Here is a 26,917-nt window from a genome sequence, read left to right on the forward strand (position 1 = left end):
TTTTTTTTTTTTTTTTTTTTTTTTTCTGGTAACAAACTACCACGAAGTATAAACCAGATTTTTTACTTCTGTCTAGAATTTCCGTTTTATAATATATTTACCACCAATGACAAAAAAACAACAACAAATACACCAAATACACAATTGTTAAGTACTAAGTATTTTAAGTTAAGTAATATTTCAAAAGAGCAGAAGAAATCTTATGTTTTTGAACAATAACAATATTTGTTGTTAATTTGTTGCTAAGAGATGAGTACGTTTTCTGATGTCTTTTGAACAGTAACAATAGTTGTTGTTAATCTGTTGCTAAGAGACGAGCGTGTTTTCTGGTAGCCAAGTGCCATGATGTAAACATCTGATTTTTACTTTTGTAAATTTCTTGTGTCTAAGCAGATAAGCAGTTAATTCAAAAGACCTTATGTTTTATAAACAATTATTAATTTAGTGTTAAGAGATGAACGTTTTTTGTCTGGTAATGAACTGCCACCAAGAATAAATCAGAATTTTACCTTTGTGTTGAATATCTGTTTATAATATATTTACCCCCAATGACAAAAAAAATAAAATTTTCACCTTTCCACCAAATTCACCAAATGCACAATTCTTGTTATGTAGTAAGTAGTTTAAGTTAAGTAATATTTCAGAAGAGCAGAAGAAATCTTATGTTTTTGAACAATAACAATATTTGTTGTTAATCTGTTGCTAAGAGATGAGTATGTTTTCTGGTAACCAAGTACCATGACGTAAACTTCTGATTCAGAAGACAGTGCACAGTAGCAGTAGCCTTTTCCCTAATATAAGCTTTTTAGCTATTTTGTATATTTATTAGCCATAATTACCAAATTGGCTAGTTTTAGCTTATACACTAAGTTTAACATGCTGAATGGAGTAAGTCCATGTTACTCAACATGCTTGTGACTCTCCACATGCTATTGAATACATTGCAGCTTATTTTAGCATTGATGCTAATTTTTAGCATCAGAACGTTGGGTTCCAACTGACGAGCACACTTTGGCAGGCCCCGGTTAAATTTCTTGAGAAATATTCTAGTTCCTCATTTAGTGTGCAGGTGTAGGATATTTGATTCTGCAGGGATTCACAAAGTTTAGCAATCTCCTTTATTTTTTGCAGTTGTGTTTGTTATTCGCTATTTCTGTACCGGATTATAAGCATACATTGCATAAAACGCGTAGATATCCAGTCCTGCAGTGAAGAACAATTTGTATTTTGTTAAAATCAGGTCACAGTTCTCATACTGTGAACCCAAATATAGCAATTGTGAAAGTGATTAAAGTGACTGAAGGTCGTGGTTGTGGAAGTCATTATCTGAATTTGCTCTCCCTAAAATTTTTTACTGCATAAGAGAGGAATCATGTTTGAGATGTGTCTAATTCAAGTGATGTGGATGTTTTTAAACTACCTCTGTCTATTGTTCATTGTCATAGAATGTTCCACTCTATGAACTGATTCATTCAAAGATGAACTGAAATGACTGAAGTTTAACCAGCTCCCAACAGAACAGAGATTCTGGGCAACCCTGGTCCTCGAGGGCCGGTGTCCTGCAACTCTTGGATGTCTCCCTGATCCAACACACTTGAATCCAACAGCTGAATCACCTCTTAAATGCAGTCAAATTCTCCAGAGTCCTGCTAATGACCTCATTATTTGACTCAGGTGTGTTGAAGTAGAGATGCACCTAAAAGTTGCAGGAGACCGGCCCTCGAGGCCTGGAGTTGCCCACCCCTGGGTTAGCTTCTTAACGAAGTTAATTCATTTGAGTTCTGTTAAGTAAAAACAAATTCTCTGTTTGAATATTTCACACTCGTGCCTTCTACTTTTTAACACATCAGAATTTTAAGAGGTGCTTAATACGATTTTATTTGATAAGAGAAAACAGATAAATGCTCCCCCCCACCCCTTAAGAACCTAAAACTAATTGCATAGACAACACCTGTTAATCTCAGTGTTGAAATTGTTCCTGCCTTTACAAAGTCTGAAATGTTTGGTGCGAATTTTAAGTAGTATTCAGACACTTTATGATACAACACAGATAGTGAGCCACATTATAATGAAGAAATCGGTAAGAAAGAAAGAAATCTGAATGAATGTGACAGGAAGTGCTTTTATTTTGAAGACCTGGAAGTCCTTCTGTGATAATGCTGTCGTTACACAGAGAGAAAAAATATGTTTATGGGAATTTAAGTATGTTTTGCTATGAAATTATCCAAAATCAGTTATTGCTGAACTCAGTTTTATGGCTATCTATGTTGCTATTGTTAAAGATTATATCTAACATGACAAGATTGCTACAGCCTACAATCCACAAACATCCCTTTCAAAAAAAAAAAAAAAAAAAAAAAAATTAATGCCACCCTTCAACAGATGTGAATGCATCAGAGCTGCGGTTTGTGGTTTATTTACTGACGTAGTTTCACACCTACATATCAGGCAAAGATTTTCCATGAGACTTATGTCTTAAATCTTATTTCTGAGACTTTAATGTGACCCATATGACGCTATAAGATAAAGCTTACTCTATTAGTCCACAGAGAAGCTGTCCTTTTCTTCCTGTGTGGATCTGATCCTGACATGACTGCAGTAGTAACAGGCTTCCAAATAAAACTTTCTTCCCTACAGTATCATTTGCTGCAATGAAGCCTAATGAGACATCAGCCTGCTATAGTGGGAGACAGACCAGGACTCCCTGTTGCTAAAAACCTCTGGTGGCTCTGAGTGAGGGGACTTGCTGCTTTGAAATACTGACTGCCATATCACCACATCATAACGTCGACATCATAAAAGAAAAATCCAACAAAGAGGAGCTAATATGCGACCAGAAGGTTTAGTTTCCCCACACTTCCTTAAATTTCATTCTCGCATATCTGTTCTTATTGTAAACGAAAGGGGTAATCGTCAGGATTAACATAATGCTGGGAAGCTCAGCCAGTCATGTCCTTTTCTGAGGGAAAGTGACAGGATTATAAGATTTGCTGTTGTCGGAGTAAATTAATCTTTGTATTTTTCATGTTTAACATGACATTAAGCAGAGATTTTCAGCAGCACTGACACTGGAGCTGTACTCAACTCCACTTAAGTTAACAGTAGATAAATATTATTTGTACTGCAGTCACAGGGAAAGTAATGCAGCAAATTATCACACATACCTTGACAGCTTCATAGAAACACATTGCTGAGTTTATGATTGGTCAGGTCGTAGTGTTTTACTTTATCCTTATCGCTCTTGGCGATGATACGAGGACTTTTTCAGAGGAGTGTAAACGCTTCAGTTTGAGTTGTGCTGTTGAGTTCATCACCCAGTCCCTGTATGTATGTTGCTGGTACTTTTTCCTAATCCCTGCTTTGTTTAACCACATGTTAAGCCCTTTTCAGTGACACTTGTGTTACTTAAAATTTCAATCAGAGCTGTCTAACAGAAATAGCAGTACTTGATTTTCGTCTTCTCTTTTAATTAAAAAAAAAAAGTGCAGTCAACTTTTAATTGAGAGTAGAAAGTTTGAGCAACTGTTTATTCTGTCGCTGTACATCAAGTATGAATTAAGTGCTCCAACTTGAAGAACTTTCTGGGCAGATATGTTACAGTAAAGGTGCTACCTAAAACTTCCAGCCCTCATGGCAAATATGTTTTTTTTTTGTTTGTAAAGTTTATAATTGTTTTGGTATTTGCTGTAAGAGTTGTTTAATAACTTAACTTTTATTTAAAAAAATGTTTTATTACATATTTTTTAAAACTGTCACTATGTCTCGACATTATAATACAAGACAGTTTCTTAAAAAATAAAAAATCTCCGCCAGCTCTTTGTGGTTCTACAGCCATCTGCAGGATTACACCACTCGGTCAGAAACAACAAATCAGAACCAGGAGGAGGGTCTTAGCGCTGTCAACCAACTTTGTGCTCAAACCCTCCCCTTTCCTCTCTCCTTTGCTGCAGCTCTTTCCCCACAACAAAGCCTGCTGTGAATATACAGGCTAGTAAATATGGCCACTGATAAACTGCAGATAAACTGTTTTAAATGTAACAAGAAGTTGTTTCCCTGCCGTCAGCACAGCAACAGCAAACCGGAAATCTTAAGCAGCCCATACATGAGTGGGATTGGCAATGCTAAGACCTTCTTCCTGGCTCTAATTGGTTGTAACTTTGGGAAAGCTTTGCTTCCTCTGGTCTGAATGCGGAGAAAATGATGGATCGATTAAGTCATCAGTTATTTAATTCAGAAATCCCAGGAGAAATGTCACACCATCTCTAAGGAAGCTGATAATTGTTTATTGGAGCTTCAAGCAAGAAATAATCCTAAGCATATCTCAAAGCCCACCAAGGCTCAAGAAAATGTCCTGGAAGTGACCGTCGTTATCGACTCTCTGGCACTCTACTGAAAATCTCTGGTAGGATTTGGAGAAGACAGTTGCAGCATGCAAACCCAAGATCATCAATGAAATGGAGGCTCTGTCCTTGAGGAGAAGACTAAGATTTCTCAGAAATGTTGCCAAAAGCCAGAGTCTGGCAGTGAATTGCATTTGAAAAAGGTCATAACAGAAAAAGTGTACTCTAGTAAGTGGTAAAGATGTTTTTTTTATTCAGAGGCTGAGTAATGCAATACTCGTTGTAGGTGGTATTTTATGTTTAACTTGAATAAAACAATATTGTGTTGAGGTATTTACGTTGTCCTTGTTTAATCTGTTGACTACAAACAGCTATTGTTAGCAACCTAAATAATGTGGACCACTACTCACTTTCACTTGATTTTAAAGGATAATTTTGTCCTGAATTGTTTGGAAGGAAAACAATTCTTTGGCACATTGACCTTCTTAAGCTAAAGTTTGGAGCCCATTACTCTTCCTGTCAACTTTGACATTTTTTTTTATTATTATTGGACGTTTTGTAGTATTCACATGTCAGACAGAGCTGTAAATGTTTGTCATCACTGAGAAGGTCCTTTTGCAACGTGTGCCGTCTATTTTCTCTGCTCCTTTGAAAACTGTTGAGCTGTAAAATGGCTTGCAGTATCAAAGCGTGAAATAGGTTGATGTGACACATTTATCACCTCAAAATACCATCAAGCTAGATTTAGTTTAAGAGATTAGAAGGAAGATCTATAAGATAATGCACTGAATCTTGTGATACGAATGCTCAGATTCTTTTTGGACATGTAATTTCCCAGACACTAGACAGCAGATTGTCATATCGTGGACCAACATCATTTTCTTGGGTAAACTTTGATTTACTGTGGTTTGCTGCCATTTTGTGTCTGCATTGAATATGGTGGTGGGAAATTGTTTGATGAAATTTAAATTAAAAAAATATTTTTTTCAAAATTAATATCCATCTCAATTGTTTCTTTTCTCATTATCCGTTTGAAGTGGAAAACATTTTAAATCTAATTCTGTCCAGGGTAAAATAATTTTTGTCTTCTCTGTTTCTGGATCCTGAACGTGAAGGAGTGTCAGGTAGCAGCTTATCCATAATGTGTGGTCCAAATGGACATGCATGTCTTGGTCAACAGATAATTTACAAGGAAAGACAAATGCTGGTCTCATGTTACTTCTGCAACCTAACCAGGACTACATCTAGCTCTCAATGCTCCAAGTAGTCACACGTCTTCGTCCTCTTAAGCTTCTTGTGAGGTAATGAAAGTGGTGTTGCTGTTTGTTGCTTGACAGTGTTGCAGACTGACACTGACACTGAGAGTGTCCAGATAAACACCAAGCTGTTTTATCTCACTGTTGGGCTCCCCAGCTCATGCTTAAGGTGTGGAAATCAGGATGATTATTGTTTAGTCATGGCCCTCTGTTTAGCAAAGAAGATTATCATAGCCTCCCCCCTTCCCCCCCTCTGATAAATCTATCTACAGTGACCAATGTATTTCAAAGCAGAGGGAAGAGGGGTCTGTATTTTTATTATGATATTAATACTAATTAATATTAATAGATACTTATGAAGAGCAATATTGCCTTATTGATTTTCTGTTACATTAAAAGCGTCTGAATGATTTACTGCTCCTCACATTCACCTCTTCCTCACCTATTCTGTCACTGGCTGCACAGATTGTGGCTTAATATTAAGCGTTCCCTGTAACTGGTCGAATTAGCTGCCAGTAAACATGGAGAGCAGCCATCATCATGTCCATAATGATAACGCACCAATGACATCGCCCCTATTTATTGGACCAGAAGTGACGGGGTGAGGGACTGCTGCACAGAATAAAATCAAGCTAGTGAGAGAAACATGGCCAGGTTTTAATCCACTCTACAGTGATATTTCACCGTTATACCGAGGTGAAAATTAAAGAGCCTTGGTATCTCGATGTCATATTCACAAAGGTGTCCATCGGTCATGTATTGATTCACTGCACTGTTAGGTGTTTTTAACTGATTTCTTTATTAGATTAGATTCACCAGCTTTGCCATTGCCACCAATCACAGAGAACCCCTGGTACTAACAGAGCTACTTGAACAGGGCAGAAGTAACAGAAGGTTCATCATGCAGGAAAATTTAACATCGAGAAAATGTTTCCCTGCTGAGCAAGAAAGCGTTGAGCTGCAGTCATGAAGGGCAAAGTCATCTTTAATGAGTTGCAACACTATTAAAATTCAGCTTTATTCAGTAGCACAACAGAGAAATCAGCAGTCCACTGGGAAATAATGTAAATCTTTATTCTATGCGCAGTAGCCAAATAGTGTGCAGCAGGCCTTTGAGGACTGTTTGGGTGGGGGGAAAGTAAGTTAGAAAGAGCAAAGCTAACCAGAAAACTGAACTTGTTTTAAGTCATATTTCACAACAATGCAGATGGCAGCAATCGGTTCAGCAGAGAGGACCTTCTCTGCATCTATGAATTGTGCAGGTGTAAGATCACTTAAAGGTATAGCTAACATCTCTTTTTTTTTCTTCCAGTAGGTGTTTTCTTTGATGAACACAATAAACACTTTACAGCCTGAGTAGTTAGCTACTCTGCTGTGAAACTAAACAGTCATATATTTGCACTAACTCATTATGCCTTTTTTCTTTTTACATAAAAAAGGTTGTAAATACACATGCATGTACTTAATTTTCCTTTTTATTTTTTTATTTCCTCTTAAATTTAACTGTATACTTTTATTCTGAGAGCGCTTGAAACTGAAATTGAATTCCTCTGTCCATTCTTTTAAGGATGCTGCAACTTTCTTTAACAAATTCATAATCTCAAATGAATGATGTTATGCTGAATGCTTCGAGTAGTCTATTGGCTGGAGCTGCATGCTTTTCTCAACCACAAGTAAATGTTATGCAGATTTATTCTGGACAGTGGCACAAAATACATTTTTGCGACATCAGTTTTTCCTTGGTTTCTCTAAATGTCCATTTTTAGTGTGCAAACTAAATTGCAAAACCTTTAAACTTTTCCTAACCTCCATGCGAAGCAGAAAACAAATTCTAATGTTATTGTAATTCAGTATATTTTACCATTTTCAAGGGACACAATTTTAGAAAACCAACATTATAATTAAATACTTATAGGTAATATTTACAAAAGCCGACAAGAACTGCATTTTAAAGTTAATTCACCAATGCACCGTCGTCTTCCACATGTACTCAATGCAAAGCGGTTAATCTTAACACCTCTAGTTTTGGCAGGTCAGAGCTCTATAACTAGGGATTGAAAGTTATCTTTTTTGGGTTGTTGCATATGTACACAATACATTATATCAGTACAAAAACCCACTGGAAGTGCAGAAAATACAGAATACTCTTGACATCCCAAACTGTAGCCTCTCAATGATATAATATTTGTTTACAAAAGGTGACGGCATGTCAGTCGGATCCACCGGTGAGAACATTCATGTCCGTATGTAATCGCCTGCTGTTGTGCATACCTGCCTCAGAGCACCTAATCATTCACCGTGACCGTATGAAAGGCCAGCTGCTGGCGCCCTGACGAGTCATTGCCGGTGACAACGGTGGCAATACTGTGGCTGACAAACCTCACTGGGTGACCAGTGCATCATCTTCCAGTCTCCATAAATCACTCCCTGGTTTCCACCACGCAGACAGAGGAGTGGGACTGAGCCCATCTGGGTTTCACACTAATGGTGCCTAATAGAAAAATCCTGCCGCTGCAGAGAGGGAGTTGACTGTGCATCAGGTTGTTTCCTTTAACAGTGTGAAAAGAAATTCTTTTGATTGGAGATTTCCAGGAAAATGCTAAATAGTAGCGTAGTATTTGAGGGATGTAATTCTAGGAGCCTGGTGAGCGATGAACCATCGTCCAATGCAGCGGTTCAGACTTTTTAAAAGTCTTTAAATCGGATGTGATGTCCAGATCTTCACAGACTTTTATGATTCTAGGTCAGGAGCTTTTGAAATATCTGAATCTAAATTAATTAGTTGTTAGAAATGGCATTTTTTATAAAGCCCTCGTTCCATCTCAGCTTGGTTTGCATACCACAGTTCATCAAATTAGGCTTTGATTAAATCCCTTCGTCTCTTACTTTTTCATCTAGTATTAAGAATGAAAGGATCGTTCTGATTACAGTTAAATGAGGGTTTATGTAAAATCCTCCATTTAAACTTTATATAGTGTTATAATGTTATTCAAAAACGTATTTGAAGTATTGCTTTGATTCTTGGTATGCATGAGAAATCCTTTAATCTCCCGTGGCAACCATTCAGGGTTGCCTAAATGCTGGCCTCCAACTGAGCAGCCGCTACACAGAGGACCCTTCACTTCCGCCTTCCCCACCAGACTAGTGGCAGCAGCTATTAACAAACACCTGCTGATCTTATCATATGAATTATTTATCAGTCAAACGTTCCTAAGAACGGATAGTAACGTCACAGTGAGAAGCGTTGTTGATGACATTCTGAAGGCGGAGGGCTGGAAAGAGAAGGAGCTTCTTTAAAGAGAGGCCAAATTGTGAAGTCAAATTTCTTTCTAAGGTATGTTTGATTTATACAGCATTTTTAAAATAATTGAAGCAAACATAAGTTACTTGATTGTGCTATAAAATGGGACTGTGCCTGGAAAATACAAAATACAGTTGTCTTAGCGAAAGTTCATGAATATTAATGTTTTTTCTGCTGTCTTGGGGATACTATCTCTCCTTGCAGGAATACGTAGAGTTTAACCAGATGAGCTTTGCTACACTGGTGCTCAGGCTGGATTTAGAGCTGGACCTGAGGTCTGATGGGCAAAACATACTGAAGTGAGGCTTGTTGTCAGCAGAACCACGGCACCCAGACAGATCAAGTCAGCAAACTGTTTGCAATTTGAGTATAATTTACTTGGCAATTATACTGTGACGTTAGTTTAGCTCTAAAGGTGTTGGTGCACCTGGCAGAAGCTTTATTTGTTTGATTTTTTTTTGTTGTTTTTTGCCTCTTCTATCTAGTCTCCTGCAGTGCAGTGTGATTTTTTTTCTGCTCGAAATAGCAATGCTGTGCAGGTTAAATTATTTCTGATTCATGTCTTTACAAGGTTGAATTAATTTCCATTTGAAATAGAGTGATTTTTTTTAAGTGAATGAACTCTGTGGATTTTGCTGTACACAGATATTGATACAATCTCTGAACGGAGCAAGGAGACAAACCCTGTCCTGGACTTCAGAATGCTTTAGAGTGCCCTCATGGCCACCACTGACCACTGGAGTCAGGTCTCACTCCATGCATGACTCTGAAAGGATAAAATGGATAAAGATCAATTTTTTTTTTTACTGGAATAATATTCAGTATATAATTTCTTTTTTTTTTTTTTTTTTTTTTTTTTTTTTTTGAATGGTCGTGACTGGGGCAGACCTGTGAAGTATACTGCATTACCAATTAAACATTCTGCAAAGACTGATTAGCTTTTTACTGCAGATACATCACTTTCTATTGATCTTTTATGACATCAATATAAAGTGATGCCTAAAAACATTTCTTTATTTCGCTGTCCAACTTTTACACGTGATTTGAAATAGAATAGAGTAGAATGGCTTGATGACTGGAGGTAACCCAGTTGAAACGCTATCCTTGTGGCTAGTCTGTCTTCTAGATGTTTTCCAGAGTGAATCATGTTCCTCTGTACATGGTTTACATGCCACAGTTCACTGTTCTTTTCTTTCTTGTTACTTTTAATTGACCATATATGAGCAAAAACATTTGGTTGGACTTTTTTCATCCTTTTTGTGTGTACATCTTAACAAAATTACAATAATGCACAGGGAAATTTTCCCGCTATTCGTGTCTTACTAATCTACACAACACGACGTTTTCTGTTTCTTGTAAGACGCCTGAAAGATACACTAGGTGCCAGACGTCTGATGATAGTGAGTACATTGTGTTTGCGCAATGACAATATCTGCCGATTCCCAGCAGACTGTAAGCAAGTTGAGCGACATAGCCCTATAAGTGTCATATTAGCAGAGGTAATGGCCTGAAAAATGACTGCACTGTTCTCTATATGTAGTTGATCATTTTTCCTCTGCTCAGCCAGCAGTTGCAGTTCTTCTGCTCCTTTTGATATCTTTATCTGCGGTCAAAACTCAAACACAGCTGCATCTTAAGGAGTTAGAATATCATTGATAAGTTACTCTAGTAATTTAGTCTTGATATATGGTCAAATTCAATAAATTCTCATTTCACTAATTCAGTTCACAAAGTGAAAGATTATATAGATTAATTAGACATAGGCGGATGTTTTCAAGTCTTTGCTTCAGTGTGTATCCACGGTTTACCCTCTTTCAGCTACAGCCAAGTATCTCTAACTTTCTTCCTCATTTAGCATCTTTTATCCTTCTTGCTTCACAAGCAAGCAGGTTTAATCTTTACAGCCTTTTAGAATGTGTTGCAGCAAAGCTTTTCGTCTAACCCACAAAGTTAAAATGATTAACTTTAATCCACTGAGGGATTCAATGAACTACTTTATTTTTTATTCCAAACACCTTGGCTCTTATTTGGGTTGCATCACTCCATCACTTTTTCATATCCAAATGTCTCTCTTGTTTTTCTTATTTTCTTTCTCCCCATGACAGTTTCCAAACCAGCTGTCAGCTTTTATCCCACCTAAATATCAGCGATTACTCTCCTGAAACAAGTCCCAGTTGACCATTTTTTGTCGATTTTCACGCTAGCTTTCCTCTCTGATGTTTTATTTTTTTTCTTTTTAGTTTTCCCTTCATGTTCCGATTTTGTCTTGCTGTACAATTTTGTCTTCTGTTTTGCACTCGTTTAAGTTACTGATGAATAGCAGGCAACAATCTGGTCCTCTTACGAAAACGAATCTAAACAGAAGGGGAGCTGTGCTTGAAAAAAGCTCTTTCTCTCTGTCTCTCCCTAATGACCTTCCATCATCCATACAATGAATCTGTGCTTTGCAGTGGGTAATAGCTCTCTTGTATCCGTCTCGTTTTTCCTGATGCTTTAGCTTTTTACTGCAAAGTTGGTTTTAAAGATTAGAAGGTCTGAACTCAGACTCTCTGTTAGGTGCAAGTTGTCTTGGCAGCAGGTTACATCTTATTAATCTCAAAACCTACTCTGGTGTAATCCACACTGACTTCAGTTCTAGTGTGAAAAAAGTTTTTTTATTCATTCTGAAGCCGACTGCTGTTTCTTCGTTTAGGGAGATGTGTTGATGCTCCTTCGTTAATATAGCGCTTTTATTACACATCCTTCAGAGTTGTGTATGAAATTGCAAGCCTCACTATAAATCATGACTACATTGACGTGCTCATGTGGTATTTCCATGCCAATTATATGTGTTGGATGGGGAGCCACTGTCTAGTTGACAAAGACGATTGTGCCCGAAATGCTAAAGGTCACAGACAGTTGGAAGCAATAATATTGTTATGCAGTTTCTTCCATTATGCAGATGCAACAACTTCATTTTCCTAGACATGTTTTTTACTGAAAGATATATGTTGTCGTCAGGTAATATAACAGATCTTTGTCAGTAACAAAGATCAACACATTCCCTTGTTCACATGTGCTAAGTGTTTCTGGCAGCAAACAAACAAAAAGAAATCCTTTTTAGTTTAGTAGCCCTTTGAGAAAAAGAACTATCTATACTACACATCTATAAAAATATTGGTTATTTTTTGATTGGGTATTTTTAGGTGTATCACTCTTTGTGCTGGACATTTTTTAGAAATTCAGCTCTGAGAGGAAAATATTGGTAACACTTTATTTGAAGGGGGTTGAATAAGACTGTCATGATACTGTCATAAACATGACATAACACATGTCATGAACATGAATAAGCCTTCATGAATATTTATGACTGTTGTCATAAAGTGTCATTCGGTAAATTGACACTTTTAATACAAAGTTGACATTATTCAAAATGTCTTTGTTATGACAACTTGACATTAACCAAGAAATCATTACTGTTTAAACTTTACCTTTAATAACATAAAGTTACCTAATTTTTAAAGTGCAATCAGTAATACTTTTATATAATTTATATCAGTAATGATTTCTTGGTTAATGTCAAGTTGTCATAACAAAGGCATTTTGAATAATGTCAACTTTGTATTAAAAGTGTCATAATTTACCGAATGACACTTTATGACAACAGTCATAAATATTCATGAAGGCTTATTGGTGTTCATGACAGGTGTTATGTCATGTTTGTCAGTCTTATTCACCCCCCTTCAAATAAAGTGTTACCAAAATATTTTAAAGAGAGATCCAAATTGATTGTGTCAAGCCACACATATTTCCGCATTAAGAACTTTTCAGTTTCCCTAAAATTAGCACAAAAGCTTAGAATTTATTGTGTTAATCATGCCCTAAACTAAACCTTTCCATTCCCTTTTCCATGTATTTGTCTATGAAATTCTGACTATAGTCAGGTTAATGCATTGACAGGATTTTTATGAAAGGAAGGGTTGATACTTGCCAGCCTACAAAAGGAAACTAACCATTCTTCAATGATTCGAGATATCAACTTTTACAGTGAAGATGTGTTTAATAATAAGAAAGTTTAAGATCAGTATTATCCTCTGCATAGAAGTCAACTAATCAAATTTCCAAATCAATATTGACCCTGAATTCAAAGGAAGTAGAAGGTATCCTTCTCACAATCAAATGGCTGTTAGGTTGTCTGTTTTTCTTAAGGATGGTTTTTGTTATGTGTTTTCTGTCACTTATCACGTCTCGAGCTGGACGCCATAGAAATAACTATCTGCCCATCCTTCACCAAACTGCAGCTGACTTTGCCGTTTTACTTCACATTTTATATCAGAGTAAATAACCAGCCCCATCTGACCTGGTTTTCCAGCAGACTCTTGGTGTGGATACCAGCAGACCAAATTCATTTCTTACCTTGACTTGACTGTGATGCTCTTCTAACAGCGTGCAGAGTGAAAATACCGCAGATAATAAAAAAAACACAGTTTGACTTCAGACGTCAGCTCAGCCAGAAAGAAAACATTTATTGAAATCCAGGCGGCTTCCTTCAGAGGCGTGCTCAGTTCACAGGTCATCTGAATTTGATCCTGTGGAGAGATTTTCCTTTCCTTCCTGATCGCTGCATTCCTCACAGGATCTTTGTGTGTAGCTGCAGTGTATCCAGTAACTAATTTCTATTGTGATGTTTTTAACTCATAAATTCCTGTATTTGGAATGTTCTGTGAAACATGTTTTATTTTAATTTTTTTTATTTTTTTAAGGTAGAGTACAGCTGTAGTTTTTACTGACCAGGTTGGTGTAAAGTAAACTGGCTTTTCTTCACATTGAATGGAAAAATATTAATTCTCACAAGCATTTAAAGAGTGCCAAACGTTTAAAGTTGCTTTCTGGGATTGTTTTCATTAAAACACATAATCCTCTTCTCCGTATCGCATTGGTTGCTCTGCGATCTGAAAGTCCACTGCAACATTCAGATTCTCGTTGCTCTATCAGCATTTTTTTGTTCTCAAACATTTGCTGGCTTAGTGTTTATAAGTTGTTGAGACCGAGCTGCGCTTTTGTTGTGGAGGTGTAAGTCAAGTATTTGGCTGGATTCCCAGAAAAGGATTAATCTCACTGTTGAGATTAGAGACAACACCTCTAATCTGAGTTTTTGAGAAAAGTTATTTATTATGTTTTGTCAATGGAGATAGACCTACTGTGAGGAAATATTCACTGATAAAATATCTGATTTATTAAGATAATAATGTTAAAAATGTTAAACTCCTTAAATACAATCAGTTCCTTCTTTTTAATGTAAATCACAGATTGGATGGCACAAGCAAAGAAAAATCTGAATAAACCAGCTGAGTACAGAACAAGCTCTTCCGGAGAAAAAGTTGTTGTTTTTTTTTTCTCCTGCTCTAAACTACATGATCAATGAGATAGAGATCTAGAGGTCAATGCTCCACTTTCTTAGAAAGCACTAGGGGATCCACAGGCTACTTTATCTTTATCACTGCTCGGTCTTTGTGCTGACCCCTGGAAGCTGATTCAGGCTCAGTGCTAGTTCAAGTAGAGATCGGGGTGGAGGCTCTGAGACAGAATAGATGGGAATTGATGACAGGGTGCTGACACTTTGTCTCACTTATCCTTGCATCTTATTTTGGTTCTCTCTTTCCCATCTAGCTTCATTTGTTTTGTTTTGTTTTGTTTTTTTAATTCTAAATACCAACAGCTGGTTCTTCTAAATTCCCCATAAACCTCCCTGGTTCAAAAGCAAATCAGGTTGCAGTAATAGACTACCACCTGTGCTGCTACCCCTGTCAACCTCACAACACCATCCCTGCCAGCTCCACTCCAGCATTTCAGCCTTGGCATCCCACTTGCTGACTTATGGACAGTGTCTCTAGCAACATCTGCTCTGTGACGCTCGGTCGCCAACACAACTCTGGCTTGCAGTCTGGTACTTTTAGTCCGGTCTTCAGACATTGTTCTTTGCTGACAGCTGGATCTGTTTCACTGATGATCTCTAAATTGATTAACTATATCCACTTTTTGACCCTAAAGGGACTGGGCTTCAGAAACCCTGTATTTAGTACACTCAGACTGAGTGGCTGTTTTCCACTTGGCATAAGTGCTGTGAGCGATTTCAAGGACAATTGTGCGTGTTTTTTTTTTTTTGTTTTTTTTTCTGCCAGGCATGTTTTGTACACTAATTGATGGCCAGGTCAACAGGTAATGCTGTAAATGAGTCACTTCACAACACAGCAACACTGAAGCTAACCTTCCTACAGCTGCACCTCAAGCGTTCCAAGGACCATAAAAGTCCAGGGATACTTTAATAAACTGTTTTGTTCTGCAGCTCCTCTGAGTCCAAGCCAGCAGATGCAGATGCTGATTATCCCAGCTCTCCATATGGCACCACTGCACATCCAGCCCCCTTTTTTTTTTGCTCAAACCCCGCCCTCCCATCAGCCTCCTGTTACCTTCTCAATCTCCAGGTTGCTGCACGAATTGGAAACTTGTCAGTGGCAAACTAGAGCTTATTGAAGTAAGCAAAAGAGAGAAAAAAATCACATTTACTCACACATCATTAATACCTTGATAGAATTTTGACTAACTTTGGTGAGTTTTTAAATTCCAATGGTGGTAGAGCTAAGCTTAGGCAAAGCAAACAGCTGATGTTCACATGTCAGTTTGAAAAAGCAGTGATTCGCCTGAATCCTCGTTTTAAGTGTTCAGACTGCGTGTTGTAATGGCAAACATATCGTAAGTCCATTCTAATTGGGTTGGGGTATTTTTGCAGCTGAAAAAAAAGGTTCTTCCTCTGCCACTCATGTGTGCATGTGGTGCTTTTGTGGAGGTGTGTGCAAAAACCCGTGTCCTGTGGGAGCTTCCTCATTAAACGCCTGTCAAACCTTGGTCTGCAGACCTGCCAACCTTTCTGTCACACTGCAAGAAACACACACACACACGCACACACATCTTTATATATAACAAATATAAATGGACAGTGGCACACATCCAAGCAGTCTTTCCGAGCAGCTTCAGTTTCAAACACAGACCTGAAAGAGAAAACCGAGGGCAGAGTTGTAGAGAATTAGCAGTAGGGTTGCTCCAACTTTGTTTCAAAAGGACATCACTCAGCCTCACTACAGCTGTGGAATAGTTGGGAATCTGATGCATATTTAACGTCATGAATGTGCATTGAACATTTTGGCACTCAAACCATGAATGCTTGTGTTTTTGCTGTCCAGAAAAACTTTGTTGTTGTTTCTTTTCCAACAATATCTAGAATTTTGATTATTTGACCTGTGACCTTCATGCTGCCTTCACAGCATAAAGGTTCACCTTCTGGGAATTAATGGTGTTTTGGGGAGAAATGCGTGTTTGTTTTCTGCCTCATATTGTGTTTTGTTTGTAGGTCAAAGAGCTCATTTCCTTTATCTGCCCATGAGACCGTATCCCACATGTTTGTGCTCCTTAGCATGCCATCATTCTATGCATGCCAACGCGTTTTATTTGGCTTCTGAGTAGCAATTCTGGTGTACTGAATTATATTTAACTCTTTTTTTTTTTGTTTGCTTTTGTTTTTTTGTTTACTTGTGCTTTGTTCTAGTTCTGATTATTCCCTGTTGTTCAGTTATTCCCCTTGGTCCTCTTGCATTGCTAACTCTGTTTCATTTGGCTATTTCCCTCTGACTCTCAGTACTCAGTCCCCTCACTGCTGACATTCATTCTACTAATTAACTTGCTTGCCAATGCTTTGTGTAACCACTTCACCTAATTGTTCCTTTCTTATTCTTTCATCATTGGATTCTTCTACTACACACTTGTGGTTTTGTTCCCCCTGAGAATCAAAACCACCTGTGTGTTCCTGTTTCTTGTAGTTTTGATTTTTTAAATATTTATTAAATATACCTTTTTGAAACTACTGCGCTTGCCTACATTTGGGTTCTCCAAATTATAAGAATGACACTACATTGCTTGCGGAAAAATACAATTCTTGTTGATTTCCATTATCGATTGATTCATTTTTGGCCATTTTCCAAAACTGCCACATTTTATACCAACAGTTGTCTGCTACTAAAGCTGTGGAGGAATATGATTAAGTCTCCAGAAATACCATGAGCAATGTCTTTGTACGTTTTCAAAGTACAGAATTATTCATACAATATGTGTATTTGCATATTAAGTTACAAATTTGACTGTGTATTGAAGTCAAATGGCTGCACAGGAGAATATTTAGGGGTAGCAGACTAAAGAGTGTGATTAGAAAATAAAAGTCTGTACAATGAGCATTTGTAATTTCTTTGTGACGGTCTATGACCGTAACATAAATAGGGGTTTGGGATCGCAATGTGGTAAAATGGGAAAAGCTTCAAGGGGAATTAAAACTTTTGCACAGTCCTGTATTGTTTTGTTTGAGGCAAATGGATCCATTGCACAAAAACTGACAGTCATTATACTTGTTACAAAGAGAGTTCCCCTGACAACAGGAATAAATTTGGCCCTGTGAAACTCACTGACACTTAATAAGTGCTAATTGTGACTGCGCTGCTGTTCATCACTCCCAGTTCGTACCTAATATACCTGGTTGTGTTTTTGTTTTTCTGTTGACACTTCCTCCCGCCGAAGCCTCTCTTCTGTCACTCACTCCACCGCCCTCATCTCCTCTCAGACCGTCAGTTCCTCCTTTACTGTCTTTTCCATTTTTCTTTCCGTCTGACCCACCTGACACTCAGCTGTCCTTCACAGCACTCACTGCAGTATTAAATTCTGTTTACAATGAAGCTACCAAATTATTAAAAAGTGCAGCGTTTACCTTGGGCTGTATTGTTGCAAGAGATTTTTTTTTCCCTGCTCATAATTTTCCAATATAATTAGTTTCACACCATTAGAGTCAAAGCCCTAAGCAGAGGCTTTAAAAGAGCAGTCTGTCTGCTTTCAATGCCTAGACTGTTTACTACACTTGTTTCATTGGCTTGCTTACACGAATTTGAATAATTTCTTATTCTGTCTAAATGTGTTTAAGCAACTTTAGTAAATGTTTAACTGCTTGTGCAATAATTTAAGCGAAATAAATTATGCCAAAAGAGATGTGGGGGAATTTTGGTATAGGCCAGAGAACAGACAGAAAAAGATTGAGGATCTCAGGATAATTTTTGGAATGAAGGAAATACAAGCTATGATATATCTGGAAACCTACACCTTATTCTCAAATGAGGTAAAGTCAAAAGATTTTACCAGCAAAACAGAAAACTGTTTTTAGTGATACAGTGTTACTTGAGGATGTTGTTGAGTGGGATAGCTAAACTGAAAGCCATGAAGCTGCAAAGACACATGTAGAATGAGATTTTACCGTCGTCTTATTTTCTTGTTTAATCTGTCATCGGAGAGATTGATTCTAGCTGCTGGTTTCTGATAAGAAGTCGAGCAAAATGACTCTGAAGTCGATGCTGACTTGCTGTTATTGCTTTGGAGATTGATGTTTTTGCTCGGAGTAGATTTTTTATAGTGTTCATGCTGAACATTGTTGCATTAAGAAGATAGTGTCTGCCGCTGTACAAGAACCAATTAATCATGTGTGTTGCAGACAAGGGAATTGTGTTTGACGGTGATATATAGATAAAGTCCTGTCTTGCCTGTTTTAAACTACTTCCAGTCTACACAGCCCTCTTGCTACATATAGATGAACTTCAGCAGTGTCAAATATACGGTTCTTAACTCCAGCAGCGTTTAGAAGCGTCTCCAGCTCATCACTGGTTAAAATGGGCGATTTACGCTCCCAGCATGTCGTCAAGTCCTGCAGTAGATGTGGGTTTCAGTGGAGTTTAGTGCGAGTTAACGGGTGACACAAAATGCTACAGAACCAAACAAACAAAAAAACCTGAAGGTTTAATCATCTCTTTACTTAATCCCATGTCCTCTCATTCGGTATTGGGTATCTGGGACACCTGTCCTATTCACAGTATAAGTATTTGTAGGAGCATCTGACTGTGCACCTTGGGCTGTTGGTGTGCCAGAGGGAAATTGTACTAAAGAGATATTTTACTATTTTTCAAAGAATCTGGAGTCAATGACCTTCTTCAAACTCAAATACTCTGACAGACTAAACTTGAACTGGGTTACTGTGAACTGAACAGAGGTAATTTAAAACACACTTTCAGATTTTTGACTCTTTATTCTATTTTTGATGCTTTTTTTTTTTTTAAAGAACAACCTTGACAAGAACATAAAAAAACATCATGTTAAGCCAATGAATTAGACAACCCCATTTCCAGTGAAAATGGGATCTTGTGTAAAACATAAATGAAAAGAGAATACAATGATTTTTCGACCTGTATTCAGTTGATTTCACTACAAAGAAGACATATATTATCTTCAAACGGATGCATTTTATAGGTTTTTTTTTGTGTGCAATTATTCACGTTTAGATTTTGATGCCAGCAACACATCTACAGTAAACTCATTTGCATCTCAGCTCAAATCGGTTTAACTTTATGACATGTTTCATTACACAGCTGGAAGCCAGTGTTAATTTGAGCTCTTAATTTATTGATGGCGATATGGTCATCAGCAGCAGGTTGTGACAATGTCCTACTACGGCAGGCTGTGGTTTAAACAACTTTCATTTGATATTAATGGGATGAAGGAACAAAAACAGAACCTGCAACATTTCACCACCAGAAGAAGCTGCAAAGCAGGACAGGTCCATGGTTTGACACCGTTTATGCCAGTTTCTGACCCGACCATCAGATCAGGACTTAGTGGACCTGTCAACATTTTTTTTCCCCCAAGCTATTAAAATTTTAGTGAGCACCATCTGTTTTCTGTCTCGTGTTCTTAGCTGCTGCTGTCTGCTTCAAGGTGGTGTTATATATTCAGAGATTGTCTACATTTATTATAAGAGTAGTTATTTAAGCTACTGCCCTTTCCTAATCTCCAACTAGTCTTCCAATTCTCCTTCAACATAAACATTTTCATCTACACAGCTGTCACTCCGCATCGGCTGTCTTTTTTTTTTTTTTTACTGTTTTCTGTCTGCTACAGAGACAGTTGTGCAAGATGATCCTGGTAGATCAGCTGTCCCTGACACAGATACACAAGCCAGTTGGTCCGACTCTCATCAACCATGTCGCTTTCAAAGTCATTTAAAGCCCGTCTGTGCCCTTCTGATACTCAGTTTGAACAAGGGGTTTTCACCATATCGAGAAGGCATGCACAGGGTTGCTGCTGTGAAGTTGGCTAATGCACATTTTGGGTTAATGTGGAACTTTAAATGACACATGTTTGCAATTTTAAATGAGCTACATTGGAGCGCGTTCACATTGGAAACTTGCCAAGGATTGGTGATTGAGACCCTTCTAAATAGTTGGTTGCAGTTTTTTTCCATTTTCTGATAACTTGGTGATTTTTCATAAAAACAAAGAAACATTATTAAAACATTTACAGAAATTATAACAGGGGGAAAGGATTAGGATGTTATATCGGGTATTTTCCTCCATGAGTCACGGCTGCATGCTGTGGAGTTTGATGAGGAATTTTGACTTGGAGCCGAGTAGCTCCCCTGAGATATTGCTGTATTTTGCAGAAAGGGTCCAGAGGACCGCGCTGATGGAAGAGGACAGACTATATGTGTCTGTCTGTGTTTATAAGTGAATCTCGGCGTTTGCGTTGACAACCTTCTAAACCCCCACCGATAAAAGCCCACCAAAGTGTGTCTGGTTTGTGAGTGGGAAGGAGGTGTGTTGCACCACAGCCTGCGGTGCTGAAAAGGAGGAGAGTGCATTGGAAAGGAGACAAGAAGAGTAAACAGTGTGGGGTATTAACGAAAAGAAATGAACAAGAGATGGTGAGAAATTGTAGAAATGCGACAGGGAATATAAGGACACGACTGAAAAGGGTCTCATTTCCCCTGTGTGGTGAGTAGTTATTACCACGATTTTAAGACTCCTTTGGAAGAACGAATGGCTGTTAGAGCTGGCTGCTCCTCCATCCAACCACACACCCAGAGACTCCATTACGTCCTGATGGGCAGGAATTTAAAACCCATCTTGGGCATATAGGTGCGAAGGGGAAAGCAACGTATGGATGCTGAGAAACACATAGACAGGCAATCTGCCATGATGAAGAGGTTGTCTCTTCTGTATCTTCTCTTGGACTCAGCATGTCTTCCTACATCCCCTTCAAGGCCCACTGTGCACCGCTGAAACGCCTCACCAGCTGACTGACATGACACCTGCTGCCCCACGGTCCACTCTTCCTCATCCTATGTTTCCTCACATGCACCAATAAAAGTTTTTCTTTTTTTTTTTTTTTTTTTTTTTATTGCTTCCAGATGCATCTACATATACATTTTGTTTGTATATGTAAATGAAACTGAATGATTTTTAAGAAACATACAGAAAATCTGCAATAGAATAATTTACAATGAGACCAATTAAGGTTTTGAATGGGCTAACTCAAAATCTAGACATTTATTTGTTTATATAAAACACTGAATTTGCACTTAGGCTTCCTTTTTATGTAATAAATATTTGCAGCGTGGAATTTTGTGTGTTTTGTACACTTGATGTTAAATAAAAAAAAAAAGGCAGAATTATGTTAAAATAAAATTGTGTTTTATTCTGGCATGATGCATAAAGTCCAGGACTTACAGGAGAGTGTACGTTTTATTCTCCGCTGTCATATCATCAAATCACATGTTCTCAGAAAAAGCTCCTGGTTCCTGGCTGCTGTTAAAGCCAACGCTGAAAACCAAGTGGAGGCTCTGAAGAGACAAGGAGAAGCTTTGTGAACTCTGAAGGAAACTTGTCTTTGCAACACACTTGAGATTCAACAAGTAAATAAGGAACATTATATATCCCCTAAGTCACTACCTTAAACTTCAACTTAAAAAATATCCCACATCAGCTTGTTACATTATTAAAACAATTGATTTGAAACAGTATTTCTCCAAACCTACCACAGTCGCCAAACAACGGAATACATGGGAACAACACAAACCTGGTCAGACACACAGGAAATTGAAACTTGGCCACAACCCTGCCAGCTTCTCGTTTATGGACGTTCAGGCCGTAAGGAAGGTGCGACACCTTGTGGTAGCAGCTGTTACACAAATATTAAGCAAGAATGCAACAGAAACATAATAACCTTAAAACACCTAACTCAGTCCAGATGTTGGAACAGTCTCACTCTGAGTGGATCGTCAGGTTTGGTCAAAGCAGCGCCCAAACTGAGGAAAGTACCATCATGTCAAGGAATGGAGAGGCTGCTACAGCAGGCCTCTGCAGGCGGACTCATCAAGAGACTTTCACGTCTCCATGGGAACGCAGAAACGCGGGGTCTGCAGATCGTTTTGTAGACGTTCTCCAGTGAACACTTTGAAGGCTTTGAAAGAAATCTTCTTCCTGACCAGCAGATTAGAAGAAAAAGTTGAAGTTTCCTGAGCTTAGATTTGTCCCACCCTAAATGTAGACGGGTTATACAGCATTTTATGTCTGAACTAAACTTAAGAGAAATGTGGAGAATACAGAATCCAACAAAGAAAGAATATTCTTGTCACATAATAGCTATAGCTGTATAGATTACTTCTTAATTTCAAATTCTTTGGTTGCCAGAATTAAGAGTTGTGCCTACAAAACATATTGATCTCCGACATGCAGAGACGGATGTTATCTATGGGAAATAAATTGAAAAAGTGTTTGCATTTCAGCAGGATTTGTAGGTAGCGCTACTGGGGCTTTGTTTCTGTGCTCAGGGAATGCGTAAGGCTGCAAGGTTAACTGTTGTGTGCTTAACCTCTGTTTTCACAGGGGAGATGAATAGCATTAAACATGCCTGTTTGTGCTGTGGGAGTTGTATGATAAATTTATTAAAGGCAGCCGAGGAACACAGCTTTCTTAAATAACCTAATTGAAAAGGCTTTAGACTGTCGCACTGAAGATTGTTTACCTCCCAGTGGGATTTAGATAGAATAATTATGTATTTATTGATTTTTAATCAAAGCTTCCGTGGCCTATATTTGTTCTCACTGTGTCTCATCTTTTTCCTGATGTCTGGGGAAACTCTTGCAATCCACTACACGTTATGTACTCTGTTTCAGCAATGTTCCATTTGTATAGATATTATTAAAAGAGAAATACATTTTTTGTCTTTGACATTTTATATGTATATAATTTGTTTCTATTTGCATTGTTACAGTTTAGTAAATTACACCAATGCATGCACCAATCAAAGATTTGGACAATTTCATATCACAGATTTTGTACAGCTCAGACCTGCTGATTTTTTCTTTAAAACCAATATATACATCCACAAAATTATTATTATTATTTTTTTTTCTTCAATCGTAAAAATGTTATATCTATTCCATCTTTTTCTTCTGAAAAATAATTAGGTTCTGGGATGGAAACAACATATTTCACTTGTTTACACTTAATTGTTTACAAGTTAGTGAAATAAGAAAAACAATAAATGTTGTAATGACAACATTTCACCTGGTCAGTTCGGCCTGTTTGGAGCTCCTTCCAGAATGAGCCGTTTTATGGCTACGCCACTATTTTGGAAGTAAGCTACTGATGGCCACACCCACCAATCTGTACCTGAAAAAATGTCTGCAAACAGATGCACAGTTGTATGACAGTTCATCTAGGTGTTTATTTTTAGCGCCATGTCTTCCAACACAATTAAGACAAAAGGCTGACACAGCAGAGTGTGACAGGGCTGTACTAGTTTCACAAAATTAGCTCCTTAAAATTAGTCCTTCTTTTGGAAATAAAAAAAAAAAGGTTAATAGTTGTTGTGTCTGCATTTTGACTATCCCCTCCTCTAGGACCACTAATCAAACTATTGTTATTACACCATATTTGGCTAAATTGCATGCGTGTCTTACTAAATTGTTCATAAAAGCAGATCGGAAAGTTTTATTTTTACGTTTATGAAGGAGATTTTTCTTCTTTTTTTTTTACTAAAGATTTGTTGTCACAGATCCTGTCTGCACTCGAGAATAAAAATAAGTTTCCTCATTCAGTCTTGTTTTGAAGTTCTGCTTTGGTAACTTAAAAAATGTCTGTATTGTGAATTTGCACACCACCACAGACCCCTGGGGTTATTGTTGCTTGCAGTTTATCCTATTTGCTGTAACATCTTTCTTCTGAGCTATTCATTCTTTTGATCATCACCCGGCATCTTGCTGACTATTTTTACCCTGCATTTTGTTTGTGATGATACTTTAGACTTTTTTTCTTCTTCTCCTTTTTATCAACATGTGTGCTAGAGGTGAAAAATACAGCCTCTCAACAGCGGATAGCTAAATTACAGCAAACTAACAACAACTTCTCCGTGCAGGTGCCGTATGTCAAAGTGGCTCCAGAGGACATCCTGAAGGTCCAGTTCCCCCGCTTCACAACTCTGGACTTGAGACCAACGAATACCGACATCAGCTTGGCCGTGGCCGGCCTTCTTACATTCTTTAACAGTACCGCCTCCTGCCTCATCTGTGCCCAGGCTGACTGTGAGTGCAACGTTCACACCTTCCTGACAAAATACATAAACATACACACCTGCAGAGAAGGCTCACAAAGCTGCCTCCCCTGCAGCTGCCAACAAAGTACAAACACTTTCTTTGTCTAATGTCTGCTATCCCTCAACGCATGTTAGCACACACGGGCTTCTCGCATGCTCGCCGTCTGTAATCTGACAACAAACGCGGTGCTGTGGCTCGCTTTCTTCTGAAGCAGCTGCTGCACTCCACACAGCCACACCGCACAACTTCCTCACAGCAGTCCGCCCACTTAAAAACAAATTACATTTACTGCAGAATCACTTCCCCGCTCCAGCTGCATTGTCATTCTTAAAATTAGGACAACACATTTAGCTGTGTCAGGTTGATGTATCTTTTAATGTGTGTGCGCACGCTCTCACATTCTGCGACAGAAAACCAACCTTTAAGACAAAGGAGGGTGCAGCTGTAGCCAGCAGTGATCTGACCGCCTTCTTGTCAGAGGCCCTTATTAGATTCTAAAAGATATTTAACTAAATGACCTGAAAGCTTGTGAAACTCCCCAATGAAAGTTATTTTTGTAAACAGAGAGGAAGATTAAATTTGGGTTTGTTCCCACCCTCTTGAGGTCCAGCGCTCAGTAATTACAGCTCCCTTGACAAAGACACTGTGACCCTGTGGCACCAGCTAGCCCCTTTTTTTTTAATCAGTAGAAGGCTTTGAAGAAAAGAAATAGGTTTGAGATATCAGCCATGTGTCAGACAGCCCAGAGGTGGCAATAAGCTACTCTGAGACACCCACCCTGTCTATCTCCACACTCAGTTCTTCTGCCTTTTAACTCCCTCCTTTAATGTCTTCTGGTCTTTACTTCATTAAAAAAAGCTGTTTGGTCGCTCGATAGAACAGTGTGTAGGATTTAGCACTAGCTTGGAGCTAGGTTGTGGGTTGCAACCATCTGACTACCTTTTGTGAGGCCATTTGTCACCAAGCTGTAAAAAAAAAAAAAAAAAAAAAAAAAAAGCCTGAACATTTGCATACAAAACCAAGAGGTTTTTGTACAATAGAATATTGCTTGGGTATTTTCCGATTTTGCATTTCTTCTTTTCAAGTAGTGAAAAGATTTTTTTGTATATTTTTATACAAAAAAATGTATAAAAATATAATCCTGTCACAAAACACAAATGAAGTTAGGGATTAAGATTTTTGTTGAAAAAATCAACAAAATTATTGGAGACAATTATTGTTGATAATTGTCTCCAGAATTGTGGACAAATCACTAATTAGATGACGAGGCATTTGGCTTCCTTAAGAGAGTCATAATTGTGAACTTGTCCGCAATTCTCTTTCTCATTACTAAGCTATTTTTTTCCCATGATGTCGCACAAGGATCGATGTTTATTGGACATACTGCCTTAAAATACATGCATTAACCGAAATGTCATGAATTAGTTTCCCAAAATGGTTTGTGGCATGGAAATGGCATTTGCAAGCATCTCAATTTGAAGAAAGTCCTATAAAGATTTTGACATTTAGCAAATAGAAATAATTATGGGAGTCCTAGTTGACCTATACTGGCAAGATTTGTTGTGATATGATAACATTTGGTACACTTCTATTTTGTGTTTTTGTTGATGCTTTAGACATTGTGTGAATTTGTATGTACAATACAATATTGTAGTGTACACTATATTAAAAGTGTCAATATTTTTAATATAGTGACTGTATAAAAGAAAAAGCTGAAAATGTGGAAAATCATGTGAGATCGTTATTGAGGTATTTAAAAAATATATCGTGATATTTTTTGGCAACATCGCCCAACTCTACATGGAATATACAATTAAATAAATTAAATGACACACCACCCACTCATATAACCATCCATGCACTATATCTGTACACCAGTACTTGTTTTTCATACAGAACCCATCAGTCACTTCATCTATTAAGGTCTTAGATTGGTGGCATTTATTGCCTCAGAGAGCTGAAAAGTCTGTGACAACAAATGAACCTTTTAGGCACCCTCTGACTTTCAGGTCTCTGTATTAACAATATATTTCTCATTTTCATTGGTTAGGTGTTTGGTACTGTGAGTAGCTTCTGATTTTGTGGCAATAAGCTTGAAGTGGACCGGGAAGGAAATGAAATAAAAAGAAGCAAAATGAAGGGAGATTAGAAGTAGATAAGAGAAACCATGGGAAGACGGAAATGAAAACAGAGAGGATGCCTTTTGGCATTTGTGTGTGGAGGTGAAAAGACCCGGGTCAGGAAATGTGGGGAAGGTAACAATCCTGGAATTATACATTAGCAGAAAGCCGGAGACGGTCCAGGAAATGACAGGGCAGCTTTGATTGTACTCTGGTCATGTGATCATTCAGCAGAAAAATGACAGTCTGGCTGGGTTTGGATGTGCATGTCTGTGTTCATGTGTTTATGTAGGTTAGAGCCTACGGGTGTTTAAGCTGACACCTATTTGAGTTTGGCTCCTGTTCCAGCAGCCGCGTTCCTGTCCAGAGTTCTTGCAGTCAGTTGGGTGGTTGGCGGGCTGCTGTCG

The 26,917-nt window shown here is 38.0% G+C and overlaps 1 protein-coding gene across 6 annotated transcripts in view; it reads left to right on the forward strand.

The window, feature by feature from the left end:
- grik4 (glutamate receptor, ionotropic, kainate 4) overlaps positions 1–26,917 on the forward strand; it is a 358,938-nt gene that overhangs the window by 212,024 nt on the left and 119,997 nt on the right. For all 6 annotated transcript variants that reach the window (XM_015036702.1, XM_015036703.1, XM_015036704.1 and 3 more), the window contains one exon: positions 24,213–24,378. In XM_015036702.1, coding sequence (XP_014892188.1) covers positions 24,213–24,378 — 166 coding nt within the window. The remainder of the gene's footprint in view (positions 1–24,212; positions 24,379–26,917) is intronic.

Source organism: Poecilia latipinna, unplaced genomic scaffold (assembly GCF_001443285.1).
Source record: "Poecilia latipinna isolate Pla-1442-1.1 unplaced genomic scaffold, P_latipinna-1.0 Scaffold376, whole genome shotgun sequence".
In the NCBI taxonomy this organism is placed as follows: domain Eukaryota; kingdom Metazoa; phylum Chordata; class Actinopteri; order Cyprinodontiformes; family Poeciliidae; genus Poecilia; species Poecilia latipinna.